At 49.0% G+C, this 15286-nt stretch overlaps 1 protein-coding gene across 17 annotated transcripts in view; it reads right to left on the reverse strand.

Moving 5' to 3' along the window:
* The window catches only part of IGSF3 (immunoglobulin superfamily member 3), a 132548-nt gene extending 118909 nt beyond the window's left edge, over window positions 1-13639 (reverse strand). For 9 of the 17 annotated variants that reach the window (XM_042253051.2, XM_027973542.3, XM_060401586.1 and 6 more), the window contains exons 1-2: window positions 13565-13639; window positions 12237-12906 (exon numbers count right to left, since the gene is read on the reverse strand). In XM_042253051.2, coding sequence (XP_042108985.1) covers window positions 12237-12279 — 43 coding nt within the window. In that variant the 5' untranslated portion in view covers window positions 12280-12906; window positions 13565-13639. Of the gene's footprint in view, window positions 1-12236; window positions 12907-13311; window positions 13335-13564 lie in introns of those variants that run through there. The other 8 variants (XM_060401604.1, XM_042253039.2, XM_060401596.1 and 5 more) reach the window with 2 other exon arrangements.
* Between the last annotated feature and the right edge of the window lie 1647 nt (window positions 13640-15286).

The following is a 15286-nucleotide window of genomic DNA, read 5'->3' on the forward strand; positions in this document are numbered from 1 at the left end:
ACTCGTCAGCAAGCTATCTTACTGTACTGGAACATCAGAAGACATTAAGAAACTGCTCAGCAAATCATCTCTAAACAGTGTCACAGAGGGTTGTCTAGCTTGGGGATGAGCCGAGAACAAATCTATCTGCACAGTCACTCCTCTAATAAACTAACAGACGTGTCCATCTGCGAGGCAGAATCCCCAATAGACCATCCATCTCCAGATCAACACAGAATCAACGCAGAACAAAACCACTGAGGAAAACCAGAAAGGCTTCTGAAGAAAGCTGCTGGTGGAGAGAAGGCTGGCCCGGCACACAGGGTCCCAGGAGCAGTACTGCCTGCTATGGGGCTCAGGCCAAGGTCACCAGGCACAGCTTACAACCCCCGCCTGGGACCTTCTGGCTTAGGGGATGAAGCAGGGAGAAACACCAGGGACAGGAGAGAGAAGCGCAGGCCAGTGCTGTCCAGGGATCATCCCACATCAGGGAGGGCCTCTGAAAAGGAGCAGACCTGAAAGAGTCTGCCCCACCCACCTCCCACTGAGCTGACCCAGCAGCTTCCAGAAAACAACAGTGGTGAGAGCTCCAGGTTCTGGGACTGAGTACCAGGTGTGTGCGTGTTAGTTGCTCAGTCGTGTCCAACTCTTTGAGACCCCATGCACTGTAGCCCGCCAGGCTCCTCTGTCCATGGGATTCTCCAGGCAAGAACAGTGGAGTGGGCTTGCCACTCCCTTTCTCCAGGGGATCTTCCCGACCCAGGGATGGAAAGAATGCAGACCTCTGGCACTGGCAGACAGATTCTGTACTGTCTGAGCCACCAGGGATAGGCCCAATCTTCCTGTCACCACACCCTCAACACCGAAGTCTTCAGGAGGAAGTTTGGTATGGATGCTGTCTCCTATCTGATGGCAAAGGAAGTGATCATTCTAGTTTTTGTTTGTTCTGTTCCGGTGGGCTTCCCAGGTAGCACTAGTGGTTAAGAATCCACCTGCCAACACAGGAGACACAGTTCGACCCCTGGGTCGGGAAGATCCCCTGGAGAAGAGAATGGCTACCCACTCTGGTATTCTTGCCTGGGAAATTCCATGGACAGAGGTGCCTGGGGGGCCTACAACCCACAGAGTGGCAAAGAGCTGGACACAACTAAGCGAATGAGCAGAGCAACAACAGGAATTCAGAGCCAAGTATGAAAATCCCAATTCCAATACAAAATTCCCATCAGTTAATAAAGGCATTCCATATATCCAGGACTCGGGATATTTGCATATTTTCAAAACAAAGAATTTGCCCTTACCTCTCCCCAGCCCCAGTCTCCCACCAGCATTGGTATTGTCTCTTATTTCTAAGGGCTCTTTACCAGGACTGCCCAGGGTATGTGTAATTCATGGCTGCTAAAGAAGAGCTGAGAACAAAACAAGATTTAAGAAACAGCAGGAAAAAGATTTTACCTTAGGGACAGAAAAGAGTTCCCTAACCTCAGAGGTGTTTTTAGTTAATGTTTCTATTTATCAGAGATTAAAATACATACCAGGTGACTACTTAAAATGGTCATTATGATGTTAGCTTTTAGTTCTCGGTATTTGAGATAACAGAACAATGAGTGCTTGTAGAAGGCACTCAAGTATTTGTTGAAGGAACAGATCAAAGTCTTCTCAGGAAAAGACTGTAAGGAGGCTCTAACACAACAGGGCTGGCTCTCTGGATGGGTGGCAGCAGGTCAAACCCTGATGTTTAAGAAGGGCTGGCTGTGATATGTGAATTCAACAACCATCCCTCCAAAATACCAACTATTTTCAAAATCAGGTCTAAAGGTGAACCATCCAAGAAATCTGTTTTTGCTCCCAAGGTTTTAAAGAAAGTTCATACTAGTGAACTTAAGAAGTAACCCAACACTTTGAAATGATAATCTTTTTACAGCAATAGCTGCTCCAGCAGGACTAAAAGAAAAAAATTATCTTCCTTTAGGTTAAGGTCTTGAATGTCTGGTAGCCAGCAACCTTAAAGGTTACTCCAGTCCAGTTCACTCTAAATGGAAGAATCATTTGGGAGCTGAAAATGCAGGAAAACGTCTCATTTTTTTCCTAGTCTATGAACAAATAAGAGCAGTTGATTGACTTGGACACAAAATCTAGTATTTACAATTGTCCTCTCAACAAGTTTTAAATGGGCTTTATTTAATTCAAGATTATAACTAAGATAGTCAATAAAATACGGGTGTGCTTAATTTGTTAAATGTCTGTGTTTCTAGAGAAAATATTCAGAATGAACAAGTCAATTATTTCTCTTAAGTACATTAACACTTAAGGGCAGTGTTTTCATTATGACTGTTGCTCTTGATACCACAAGACAAAATTATTCTGTTATATGGCTATTGAGTAAGACTTGCTGCTCCCTAATGACTGTACCAATTACAGCTTCTACTAGCTATAAAATAACAAGATCAGTTCTGATATGGGTATAAAATTAAGACTGAAAAAAGAGTGGAATAAATCACCCCTTGAGAATCAAGTTGTTGAAAAATATGTTCTTGTCAGTCCATTTATATCCAAAAAAAATCTATATTTGTGTGGGTATATGAATAGGAATGACAGGGAAAAGCCTGGGAGAATATAGTGCATCAAACTATAAAGAATGTTATTTCAGAGTCAAAGAGGGACGCGGGGCAGGGAGGGGAACTTCCCCATTTTACTCTGTCTGTGCTCCTAAGTGTTAGTCACTGAGTCATGTCCAACTCTTGGTGATCCCATGGATTGTAGCCCGCCAGGGTCCTCTGTGGAGGATTCTGCAGGCAAGAATACTGGAGTGGGTTGTTCTCCATTTCCTTCTCCAGGAGATCTTCCCGACCCAGGAACCTGGGTCTCCCACCTTGTAGGCAGATTCTTTACCATCAGAGCCACCAGGAAAGCTTTCTGTCTGAACTCTACTAGATTTTTACAACAGAACTATACTCATACAGCACTCCACCCAAACATTAAAAGTCAAAGAAATAAAGCAAGCATACATAAGCTATCTTATGAAACTGCAACCAATAGCTCATCACCCTTCTTTTTTATAACATTTTACCCTGAAGCACTTTATTTGTTGTTTTAAATTATGACTTAAATCAGTGAAAATCAAGTCTTCCTTCCCAATATATGTGTTGCATCTAAAAGGCTGCAAAGTTTCCTTCTGGGAGGTCTTCAGAAAAGGGGCGGAGCCGTGGGGGGAGGGTATGTGGCCAGGACAGGGAGGCTTGGTTTGCCCTGGAGCAACAAACAGTTACTCACACAAAGATCTCCCATTCCTCCTCCTACTCCTCCAAGCCCTTCCTACCAAAGTCAAATCAAGGTCGCCAATGCAATCAGTTAATTTTACCTAGGAGCAAACACATCCTGGTTAAATTACCCAAGCTCCTTACAGCTCTTAAAGTAACACTTGAGGGTGGAGAAGCTGGCCACCTTATGTTTCAAAAACACCTAACCATGATACCACTTCCACTAAGGTACAGACACAGGGCTAAGATACCTAACGGATGCAGGCTATGTGTGAGCACCAAGCTAATTTTGCTTTAAAACCAGACTACTGTACCAAATGTGAGGGATCACACTGTTTGTCATGTAGAAAAAACAGATTAATACTACTTAATAAATGCTGCCTTTCTAGGAGACAGAAGATTTCAAATTTATGGGACTCTTGGGGTAAGGGGAGTTAATGGAAGGGATCCCTGAGAAGATAGGCAGCCCATCTCTTGACATGGCTCCATTATCAACAACACAAACAGGATCCAAGGCCCAGCTGAGAGCAGAGAAGGTGTTTGCAGAGGTCGCCATGCAGAAGGAAGAGCAGACCATACCCCAGAGTAAGGGGAAATGGGTGTTACGAACAAAACAATCAAACACATGAAAATAGCTCCAACCTTAGGCAATCCTGAACAGATCCCACTACATCAAAGAACTATAACGGAAAAGAACACATAGCTAGTATCAGATTTCTTCCCTGCTTTAATAAAGGAAGGGTCTGGGGACCTGTAAATTGATGGCAACAGGTCCCCACAAGAAGACTAGACACTGATCTCTTTGAGTTGTTTTGTTAGGATTCTGATGAACAAAAGCTCGTCCTTCGGTACAGAAACAGGCCCCCTTTACTTCCACTCAAGACCCCCACCTCCAGTAATGTCCCCTACCCTCTCTGTCACTTCTCCTATCTACACACATCTACAGCTCTCTGGTATCTGCCATCTGTCCCTGGCCCAAAAACCTACACCAACCGACAACTCCAGTTCTTCCAACCAGCACCTTTAGGACCCAGGCCCACTGACACTAGGGCTTCCCCACCCCTTCAGAAGTCTTCTTGGGACTTCCTGGTGGTCCAGGAGGTAAGATTCCGTGCTCCCAAAGCAGGGGGCCTGGGTTCGATCCCTGGTCAGGGAACTAAGATCCCATATGCCACAACTAAGGGTTCACATGCCACAACTAAGACTCAGTACAGCTAAGTAAATCAACAAATAAGAAATCTTCTCAAAGCATCCCCTTGTGTCCTGGTGTCCTCCACTCCACAATTCTGCCAGGACCTCACTCTCTTATTATTTAAAAAAAAATTGCCTAAAATTCCAGCCCATCCAGAAAACCTTTCCAGATTGAGCATTTGAGGGCTACTCCAGTCACATCCCTGGACAAAGAATTCCCTTTACTTCTCCTGCTTAGCTGAAAGCAAGAACAAACTTGCCTGGCCTCTCCTTCCCCAACAAGACAACAGTCCTTGGAGAGTCTGTGGTTGTCCACTGGCAAAGTGATTTACCACCCTTTTTTTTTTTTTTTAACCCCCGGCTTTAGCTTACCCCCTCCTCGAGGGCAGGAACATGGTTGTGCAAAACCTGGATCACCCGAACGAAGGGAAATACAGTATTCAGATGAATTTCATTAGAGGGTTGGGCAGAAACTTTGCTTCAACTCTCATTATCATAAAGCCTATTATAAAGCTTTTTAAGATCCATCTGACCACTTCCCAGCCTGAGTGGAGTTAATATAATTTAATCTTTGATTCAGAATCTTACAGGGCCCCTAGGCTCATCCTTCTCTTCTGCTACTATAATTAGAGTTGTGGAAGATGGAGAGACTGGGCTGACAGTGGCCTGGAAGCCAGTTTTTAGAATCAATCCCTGCTGCTGCCATCTTGTGATTTCACCTTCCTGAAAGTGGAGTTCAAAAATAAAAGCAAAATCCCACTTAACTGGGGTTCCAGTTAAGGGAGGCCCACTGCCACGGTCTCTGTTAAGTGTCCGCCACTGGGGTCCATGATTAGTCACTTAATAAAGGGGTCTTGATGAGGGAATTTGGCAAAATCTGATTTTCTACACATAACAAGCTTGATTTTGATGCAACCACTCATTTCTCTGAAAATTAGGGGCATTCACACACAGGTGTCCTAAATTTCCTTAAATTAAAATCCAAGCCTTTACAAGGAATAGCTGTGCTCACCTTGAAGCAGCAAAGAAACAGGTGTCCAATCACGGTGAACAAGGAACTCCCAAAGGAACCTACAGATACTAATCAAGGTGCCACAGCTCAGAGTGCCCAAGGCCAGGCACCAGGAGAGGCCACTAAGTAGAGCCACGCCTTCCAGTTCCTAGGCCAGGGCTCAGCAGAAGTGGTCTGCCTGGGCTCCAGGGACCCAGTCTAAGCCCAAATCCCAAACTCAATTACAATCCAAACCAAATCTCTGTGTCCGGCATCACCCCACATGAACTGGCCCCTAAAATCACTGACAGTCATTTATCCAATCCCTAAAGGGCCACTCTGCCATCATTCTGACTGCTGATGCCTCTGCATTAGCAGGACTCTCCTGGGAAGAGAACACCCTCCTCAGTCAAAGCCCACCCGTTGCTGAAAGCCCAGCCCAAGACTTGTTCCACAGGGTTTTTGCTGACAACTACTGATTACACTGAACTTTACTTTGAACTTCACAGGGGTCTGTGGACAGAGTTCAGGAGATAGATGAATTTGAATGAGAAAAAAACTGCATCCTTATTTTCACTGATCTCTTAAGTGAATGTTGGGGCTTCCCTGGTGGCTCAGCAGTAAAGAATCCGCCTGCAACGCAGGAGATACGGGTTCAATCTCTGAGTTGGGAAGGTACCCTGGAGAAGGAAATGGCAACCCACTCCAGTATTCTTGCCTGAAAAATCCCATGGACAGTGGAGCCTGGCGGACTATAGTCCATGAGGACGCTTGAGTCGGACACATGTTAGCGACTAAATGACAAGAAAGTAAATAGCTGTTCCTTTGATTATGAATGTAGGTGAGGATCATGGTAATATATTCAAGACCTGTGACTCTGTCACAATACAAACCATACATACTTTCCTATCACATCACAGTGGACGCAGATACCTCAAAATATCATCTGCACCCTTCACTACACCAAAACTACACAACTGTGGCTGCTGCTGCTGCTGCTAAGTCACTTCAGTCGTGTCCGACTCTGTGCGACCCCACAGACGGCAGCCCACCAGGCTCCGCCATCCCTGGGATTTTCCAGGCAAGAACATTGGAGTGGGTTGCCATTTCCTTCTCCAATGCACGAAAGTGAAAAGCGAAAGTGAAGTCGCTCAGTCATGTCTGACTCTTCTCAACCCCATGGACTGCAGCCTACCAGGCTCCTCCACCCATGGGATTTTCCAGGCAAGGGTACTAGAGTAGATCTTGTTATTTAATGTGTTATTAAAGAAGTTTAGCGCTATGTTATAAATTTGTTTTTGTTAATAGTTTGGTGAGGGTATTTCAATAAAATTGATTTTCTCTAATCCTATGTTATTTATTTACGCATTTGAGAACGTTACCCTAAGAAGAGGTCGATAGACGTCAGCAGCTTGCCAAAAGGATCCATGGCACAAAAAAGGTGAAGAATCCCTGTTTGGTGGAGTAAAAAGCACAAGCACTATAGCCAGACAAGGCTGGATTCAAATCCAAGCTCCGTCAATTCTGAGCTCTTTCCTTTTAAGCAAAATGATTTAAACTCCCTGAGTTTTGAATTTCCTCATCTTGATCAAGGGAGCTGTTACAGAAACAACACCTACCTTGTGAAATCATTCATTCATCAAAAAATTAAATGAACAGCTACTTCGCTCCAGGCACACGGCTGAGTTCTGGGGCTACAGTAATGAACATGACAGAGATGGTCCCTACTCATTTTATGCAGAAGGTCATGCTATAGAAAGTGTTTCAGCGACTGGCACCTAAGCATTCTATAAACACAATGCTACCACTAAAACCACAACTCTGAGTGTCCAACTCCATGCTGATTTGTGTCGCTTCACGTAACAGCTGGTTTATCTAGCTCTTGTCTTCCCATTAAGGATTCAAAGAGGCCAGGGGAGGGGCCTCCTACTCAGACAGACAACTTGTAGGATGAAAGAACATGAACCAAGTGGTCCTGGTTTCAAAACCCTGTTCTGCCACTTCCTAGCTTTGTAAGTGTGCCAGAGACCAGCACCTGTCCCTGCTAAATCTGTTCTCTCCTTCCCCTGTAATAAGAGAACCCCAGTTTTTGGCTGGACACTGAGAATTAAGGATATTTCCAAGCCTTCCTTGCAGCAAAGTATGGTCATATGACCAAGTTCTAACCAATGGGGATGTAAGCAGAAGTGAGGGGTACACTTCTGGGAAATGTCCTTAAATTAAGAGGGCATGCCCTTGACCAATCCTTTCCTCCTTCCTGACGGTTGGGGTTAGCACAGCCATCTTGGACTATGAGATGCTCTTGGGAATAAAGGCACACACTTGAAACAAGACAGAAAGGGGCTGGGTCCCTATCGCTGTGGCGCACCATTTCAAGCTGGTACAGTCATGTAAAGAATTGATGCTTTAGAATTGTGTGCTGGAGAAGGCTCTTGAGAGTATCTTGGACAGCAAGGAGATCAAACCAGTCAATCCTAAAGGAAATCAACCCTGAATATTCATTGGAAGGACTGATGCCGAAGCTGAAGTTCCAATACTTTGGCCACCCGATGCAAAGAGCTGGACTCACTGGAAAAGACTCTGATGCTGGGAAAGACTGAGGGCAAGAGGAGAAGGGGGCAACAGGGGATGAGATAGTTGGATGGCATCACTGACTCAATGGACATGAGTTTGAGTAAACTCTGGGAGACACTGAAGGACAGGGGGTTGTCCTTCACTGAAGCTCATGGGGTCGCAAAGAGTCGAACACAACTTAGTAACTAAACAGCAACGGTCATCTACCTCCAGGTGAGTTCCTTAACCTTCCTGGACCTCAATATCCCCAACTACAGAAAGATGATAATGTCAGGGCTCTATTTGGCAAGACTGAGGACTCAAAGAGAAAGGACTTGCTTCACAGTAAGGGCTAGAGTTGGAAGAGGTGGTAATTCTGCTATTCTCTTGCTGCAATAACAGACGTAGGAGACTGGGATATCTTAACACAACCCTCAGTACCCAGGGGTGGCTCAATGACTCATACAGTTGAAAGGCATCTTAGCTAGCCTAGTCCTGACAAGAATTCCCTTCTCTGGCACCCTTGTCAAATGGTCCCCAGGAAAGGGAAGGGCATTGTTTCTGGTGAAACTGTTGGGACAGTGGTGTTGGCTCATCCATAAATCACAATCCTTGTCTTCTTCCATCAGAACCTTTTCCCTGACTGCTCCTAGCCACCTTGCTGCGTTCCTCTGCCTACTCCCTCTCCTCAGCCTTTGATCACCCCAGTCCTGCCCGTGAGCTCACTCCCACCAGAACATCAAAGTTCCTCTCAATCTCTTTTGGAAGCACTCTCTGGCCTCTCCCCTAAGAAGCCTTCCCTGACTGGGAAAGAAGTGATCGCTTCCTCAGTCCAAGGTATTCAAACAAGAGGGTTTTCAAACCCTACAAATGAAAATTCTCTCCCACTGGAGAAGAGCAAGAATGCCCATGAGCCACTCACGAGTTCTCTGTGTCCATCCGGGGATGTCCCAGTCTCCTACAGTTTTCACTGTGAACACTTTCAAGCGATTTCATCTTGTTTGCAACATCAGCACTGGTCTAGAAGGCATCACTCTTCATGGTTATGCAAAATCGAAATTTGCTTTATGTGCCTAAAGCTTATATTCATCTCTCCTGATTACTCCCTTCCTGCTCTCACAGCCACAAATCCTATTCTGTCTGCCCCTGACACTGCGGTCACCTCCCCATGTCTCTGGCACTCATGCAGGGCTGCTCCCAGGCACGGGCACAGCTGCAAGCAGCCTCTCCTCATTCCCTCTTTCACACTCAAGCCACATCCACACCAGCCCCTACTCTCTCTCCTCTTCTACTCCTCTGGCTCCACCCATTCTCAGTAGTGGAAACTTTACTATCCTCAATCAGGCCCATGCTTAAGACGGCTACAGAATCGGGACAAGGGTATCCATAGCAGCTGATGGTTCCCTAGTTAGGTGGGCACTCAGAGGTGCAGAAGGAAGAAACAAGACACAGGGGTCAAGAGGGCAGGAATTGGTACCCAGGCAAGCAGAAAAGGAGAAACTGGACCTAAATCCTAGACAGTGGCAAAGGAAGGGAGCAGAAACCATGGGTCTGATGATGGCGAGGGAGAGACAAGCATCTTGGATTTACCCTGTTTACCCCTTACACACTGTCACAGGGATTTCTAACTCAAACTGCCACTTCTGGAGGCTAGCAGCACCTGGATCAGTCTCAGTTTGCAGAACACTTAACCTGATTCTACTTTTTACAAACAAAATTTTATTCCAAGCATGTGACCCATCTGGACACAAAACCTTGAGCATCTTTGCTATTTTCAATTCATATTACACATTAATTTTCATTACACAGCAAGAATGATGATGCATGAATCAGACCACACCAGGCTGCAAGCGGGTTATAAGACACCAACCTAGGTTTTGTTCCCTCCACAAAGACCTGCTGGTCTCCAAGGTTAAAAAGTAGTAGTCACTCCCTCCCCCTGCCATGCTGCCAATCATCAAGTGATGAGAAAAGGTGAGATTTCACCAGTAGGGATCAAAAAAACCAGGGCCCTCCACAGCTCTAAACCTCCCCACTCTCACCCAGGTGTGGCCTTCTGCCACCACTCCCCTTCAGCACCACCGTCGACACTCACTTTCCCCCATGGCACCTGTTCACACTTGAGGCTGGGAGTACAAGACAAAAGTGGCCCAAGCTCCACTCCACAGAGCAGCCCAGAGGGGAACAGCAGGGGGACCAGCTGGCAGCCGTACATTTCTGGAGCAGCCAGGAGAAGCAAAAGGCACAAATGCCACATTTCCTTGTCTTCCCATCAGTGGTTGCATCTCCTGCCCAGGGCCCCACCCTTCCACTCAGCCCTCTTTCCTGCCTTAGCCACACCATCCACCCCACACCCAAGCTTCCTGGAGGGCTTTCCCTGCTTGTCTCTTGAATCCACATGAGTCACTAATTACTGATTTTAAACCCAGACACTAAGTGAATGGCAAATACCAATACAATATTTAGTATTGGTGAATGGAGAGCTGCCCGTCTTCTTAATTCTGCCTGAGCACACGAGACAGGGAGACACTGACCCACAGCTGAGCCAAAGGCTGACTAAACTTGCCGCCAGACGGGGTGTCTGTGTGAGCGCTGGGGAGGGGAGCGCAGAGCTGGCTGCGGTGAACCCACTCTCACCCGCTGGTTCCCTAACTCGGCTACACATTGGAATTACCTAGGACAGCTAAAAGATACATGCCTGGGTCGTCCTCCCAAAGAACCTGGTTTAACTGGTCTCGGGTTGCTGCCTGGACATCGAGATTTCTTCAAAGCTCTCCCAGCGATTCTGGGCTTCCCAGGTGGCTCAGATGGTAAAGAATCCGCCTGCAATGCAGGAGATCCGGGTTTGATCCCTGAGTTGGGATGATCCCCTGGAGGAGGAAATGGCCCCCCACTCCAGTATTCTTGCCTGGAAAATCCCACGGACAAAGGAACCTTGAGAGTTCCCCCAAAGAGTTGAACACGATCGAGCTCAAAGGCACACATTATGTGCCCTAGACATTTTTCAAAGCAGTCAAGACATTTACAATACCTTATAACCTTTAACTGTCAGGACAACCCTTGGAGGTATCACTCGATTTTACTGAGATTCAGACATCAGTTACTGTCAGGCTGAGATCTGACCTCGGATTCTCCCATCTCCAAAGTCCACTCTCTTTCTGCCCCTCTGTGAACTCTTGCAAGGGTGTAGACGATGGATGAAAGCAATCTCCACTGGCAGCAGGTCACAAGTCCCATAAATGCAAGACACCGAGATGTGGAGATGGAAACCCCACAAGCAGCAGTGATGTCCTCTTCTGAATACAGGGGACTGAGCCGTACCCAGAGAGCAGAGGGTGTGCTCAGCTGTGAAGTCTAAGGAGTTGGAGGGACAGGATGTACCACATTCTGGCCAGGGAGCTTATCCTCAACCCAAGATACCGTATTTAAGATTAAGACAGCATTCAAGGGCATGGAAAGCACTGCTGAATCTGAGAATATTGGGCAAAGGGTTGGGGGGTGGGGAGGGCTCTTCAATGGGAGAGAATCCTTAAGAAAGGTGTCAAGGGTTCACCTCTCAAGCCAGAGTTTCTCCATCCAATCTAAGCATCCTGACCTTCCGTGGGGGCACAAAACCCAATCCAAGCACAGCCCCTATCAGGCACCATTCCTCTAGTCTCTCTTCGTCCCAGAACTATGATCTTAACTTCCTTGGGGAGGGGACTTATGACTAGACCCTCAAACATTTTGTCTACAGATCACTTACATGAGGCAAAGCTTCAACCCTTATTCCACCCATTCCTACTTCCCCGCTCAAAAAACCACCATCATTGTCAACTTTCCAAACCAACTTTCCCAAGAGGGGGAGTAATGTCGCCACTTCAGATTAGGAATTCATGTGGAGCAACACAGACGAGAAGAGGAAGACGCTGAAGCACTATGTTTAGCAAATACAAGAAACCAATCCATAATCCACATGGAAGTCCCTAAACATTGACGGAGATGGGGGGGTGGGGGGCGGGCGGTGCTGGTCAGGGAGGGGTGGACCCCACAGCAAAGCCCAGGACAGACACTAAGGACAGCAAACGTCCTTCTTCAAGACAACAAACAATATGCCTCCCGGGTCAGAAATGGGGCTCTGGGTACTCTAGTCCAACCTGTGACACACACCGCCGTCTCCTGCGGTCCCCCCAAGCCGTGTTGATGGGAAAGAACCACAAGGAATTACAGGAACCAGGAGCAGGTTAAACTTTCCATCGATCACTCTGATAAGCAGCACCACTTACCCAGCACAGCCAGACAGCCCAGCACTGGGAGAAAGCACTTCATGTCGGCAGCCAAGAGGAGACACAACACACGGCGCTTCCTCTTCTCCCAGCTCTTAATCTCTCCTTTCTGGCAATCCACTTATAGCTGCAGAGGACAGTTTTGGAAACAGAACTCAATTCAGGGAATGAGAACAGGTTAAGGAGCTCATCAGGAGGGAGTGTAGGGGCGAGGAGGGGCGGCGGGTGGCAAGTGGTAAACTCCTCTAGGCTAAAAAGGAAGGGTCCAGAACAACTCGGAAGGCTCTCTCGAGGCTCCTGCCACGTCCTGTGCCTTGTGGCTTCCACTGGAATTGTAGATTGCGGTGGATTAATCCTCAAGGAAAAGGAAAAAGAGAGTCTGAGAAAATCCTTTCATCCACTGATTATACAGAAATGTCCTTGGCTTCCCGGTGAAGGTGTCTGTAATCTCCCTCATTCGGATTCCCCGAAAGAGAACACGGCAGGTTTTGTCAAAACCTTTGACAGCCAAATCGCCCTGGCTGACATCGCCTGCTCTGGGTTTCTTCATCAAAAAGTCTGTCACCATCCATGACGGGGCTGCCACCTGCCCTAGACCTGCCCGAAACACACGAAGCAAGTTGGCGTTCGTTCGGCAGCCCTGAAGCGGTCCCACAATGCCAGCAGATTTCTAAAACAAACACAACAGAGATTTATCCGAGGCAAGCACGGCTGCCACACAACCGAGAGAGACTGAGCGACACCTGGGTCCCGATCCGGGATCAGGACGGTCCACCTTTGCGTCTGACCTTGGCTAAGTCGCTACCTTCGCCTCCGCCTCAGTTTCCCCGCCCAGAGTAGAGCAATCCTGGGAAGCCCGATTGTTCCTGCAGTACTTCACCAAACGCTTCACTCCAGGGAATTCCCTCCGCCTCCCACCGAGCCCCGGCGCCGCGAGTAGCCCCACCCTCCGCGGGGGCAAATCTGGAAGGGGCTCCGAGGTGGGGCCGCCACTCCCGGTTCCACCCTCGGCACCCGCCCCAAACGTGGGAGCTCGGCTCGCGCCGCGTCCCAGGTGGCCCCGCTATTGTTTTACCTTCCCGGGTGTTTATTTTTCGCTGACTGGAAAGAAAAGAGGAGGGAGAAGAGATACCGGGGCTCCGCTTTCGCTGCCGGGGCGCGCTTGCCGCGCGTCCGACCGGCCCGGGGAGGGGTCTCGCGCCGACCCCCGAGCGCAGCCGGCGCCGGGCCCGCCGCCGCCGCCGCCCCTCCCGCCGCCCTCTCCCGGGCTCCGGCTCCCTTCGCTGCCGCCCCTCCCCGCGCCGCCCGCGCGCCCACCGGATACCAACCTCGCCGCCGGCCCTCTCCCTGCGCGCGTGGGTCCGTCGGTCCTTCCGCCCGGCGCACGCCTCTGGGGACGCACTGCCTCCTTCCTCTGCTCCCGCAGCTACACCGGCAGCCGCGCTCCGGCCCCTCCCCAGGCCCCGCCCCCTTCACCCGGCCCGCTGCACCCGGGCCAGCCGAGCGCGGGGAGAAGGCGGCGGCCTCGGCGAGAGGCACCGCCCCCGGGCCCGCCCCTTCCCACCACCCCTTCCCACCACCCCTTCCCTACCCCCCGACCCACGGAGAAGGGCTACAGCTCTGGGGGCCGGCCTTGGGGCTCCGCGCGCAGCTGGTGGCGCCTCACCCGCACCTGCGGGTGGCAAAGGCCACCCGAGAACCTGGGCGCAGCTGGCGTGGGGGCCGGGCAGCTCTAAAAGTTAATCAGGGGTCTCACCCGCACACTACCCGGCCACCGACAGGATGCACAGGCCCTTCCCAAAGCCCAGCAGAGGACCCCGGAGCCTGCAAGAGGGCGGCCGGGGGCGCGTCCCCTCTCTGGGAAACATAAACAAAGCCCTTTGCAGGAGACTTGAATCTGCTCATGTAGTGGATCCCCACACTGCACTTCACGCTGAGACAGAATTTCCTAGACGTTGCGATCGAACTGGACTCTGGAAGCAGTCTGGATTCTAACCCTGGCTCCTCCACTTCCCCGCTGCCCATCTCCGCCGAGTTATCTAAGAGCCCTGTGCCTCAGTTTTCCCCCACCTGTTATATGAGGGAAATGGCCTGTGCTTGATAGGGTTATATGAGATAACACACTTATAAAACACTTAGGATGGTGCCTGCTACATCTTAAGCACTCAGTAAAATGTAAGCTATAATTATTTTATGAGGAACACTCCAAGCAAATACAATTTCATTCATTCAAAACTTGTCCAACACACATACTCAGGTACTGGGTGAGCACAGACTAAAGGTGACCAACGTGAAATAGGACTGTCTTGCCCCTGGAGCTTGCAGGCTAGTAAGGAGATCATGTTCAAGAAGCCCATGCAAGGTCCCTGAATCTGTGTTGAGGGGCCAAGGCATGAGGAGGATGAGTGCTTTATCCAGTCAGGTGCAGGGAAGGCTTCTCAGAGGAAATGAACACCAGGTAGAATCTAAAGGAGCAGAAGGAGGCTCCAGGGGCAGAGAAAATGGGGAGGGGAGGGCTGACAGGCTGCTGAATCAATAATCTCACGGGCGGGAGTGGAGAGACAGTGGTCCAGTTAAGGGACCAGAAATCTTTGTTAGGCCCAAACTTGTCTGTAAGAAAGAAGTGACAGCGACTTCCCTAGCAGTCTAGTGTTTATGCAATCACCTGCCAATGCAGGAGGCACCACTAGAATCCCTTGTCAAGGAATTAAGATCCCACATGCCTCCGGGCAGCTAAGCCTGCCTCCTGCAAGGAAGACCCAGTGCAGCCAAAAATAACTTCAAAAAGAGAAGAAGGAAGTGACAAGAAATAGGAAGAGAAGAGATCAGGTGTTGGAACCTGGAGGGCTTTGTCTGGTATGTCAAGGGCTTCGGACTTAAGCCCGGAGCCATAGCAAATCCCCTGAAAATTTTGTCAGGTAGTATTGACATCAGACTTCCCTGGTGGCACAGACGGTAAAGCGTCTGTCTACAATGCGGGAGACCCGGGTTCGATCCCTGGGTTGGGAAGATCCCCTGGAGAAGGAAATGGCAATTTCCTGGAGTGGCAA

The sequence above is a fragment of the Ovis aries genome, chromosome 1 (assembly GCF_016772045.2).
Source record: "Ovis aries strain OAR_USU_Benz2616 breed Rambouillet chromosome 1, ARS-UI_Ramb_v3.0, whole genome shotgun sequence".
NCBI classification, from domain to species: Eukaryota; Metazoa; Chordata; class Mammalia; order Artiodactyla; family Bovidae; genus Ovis; species Ovis aries.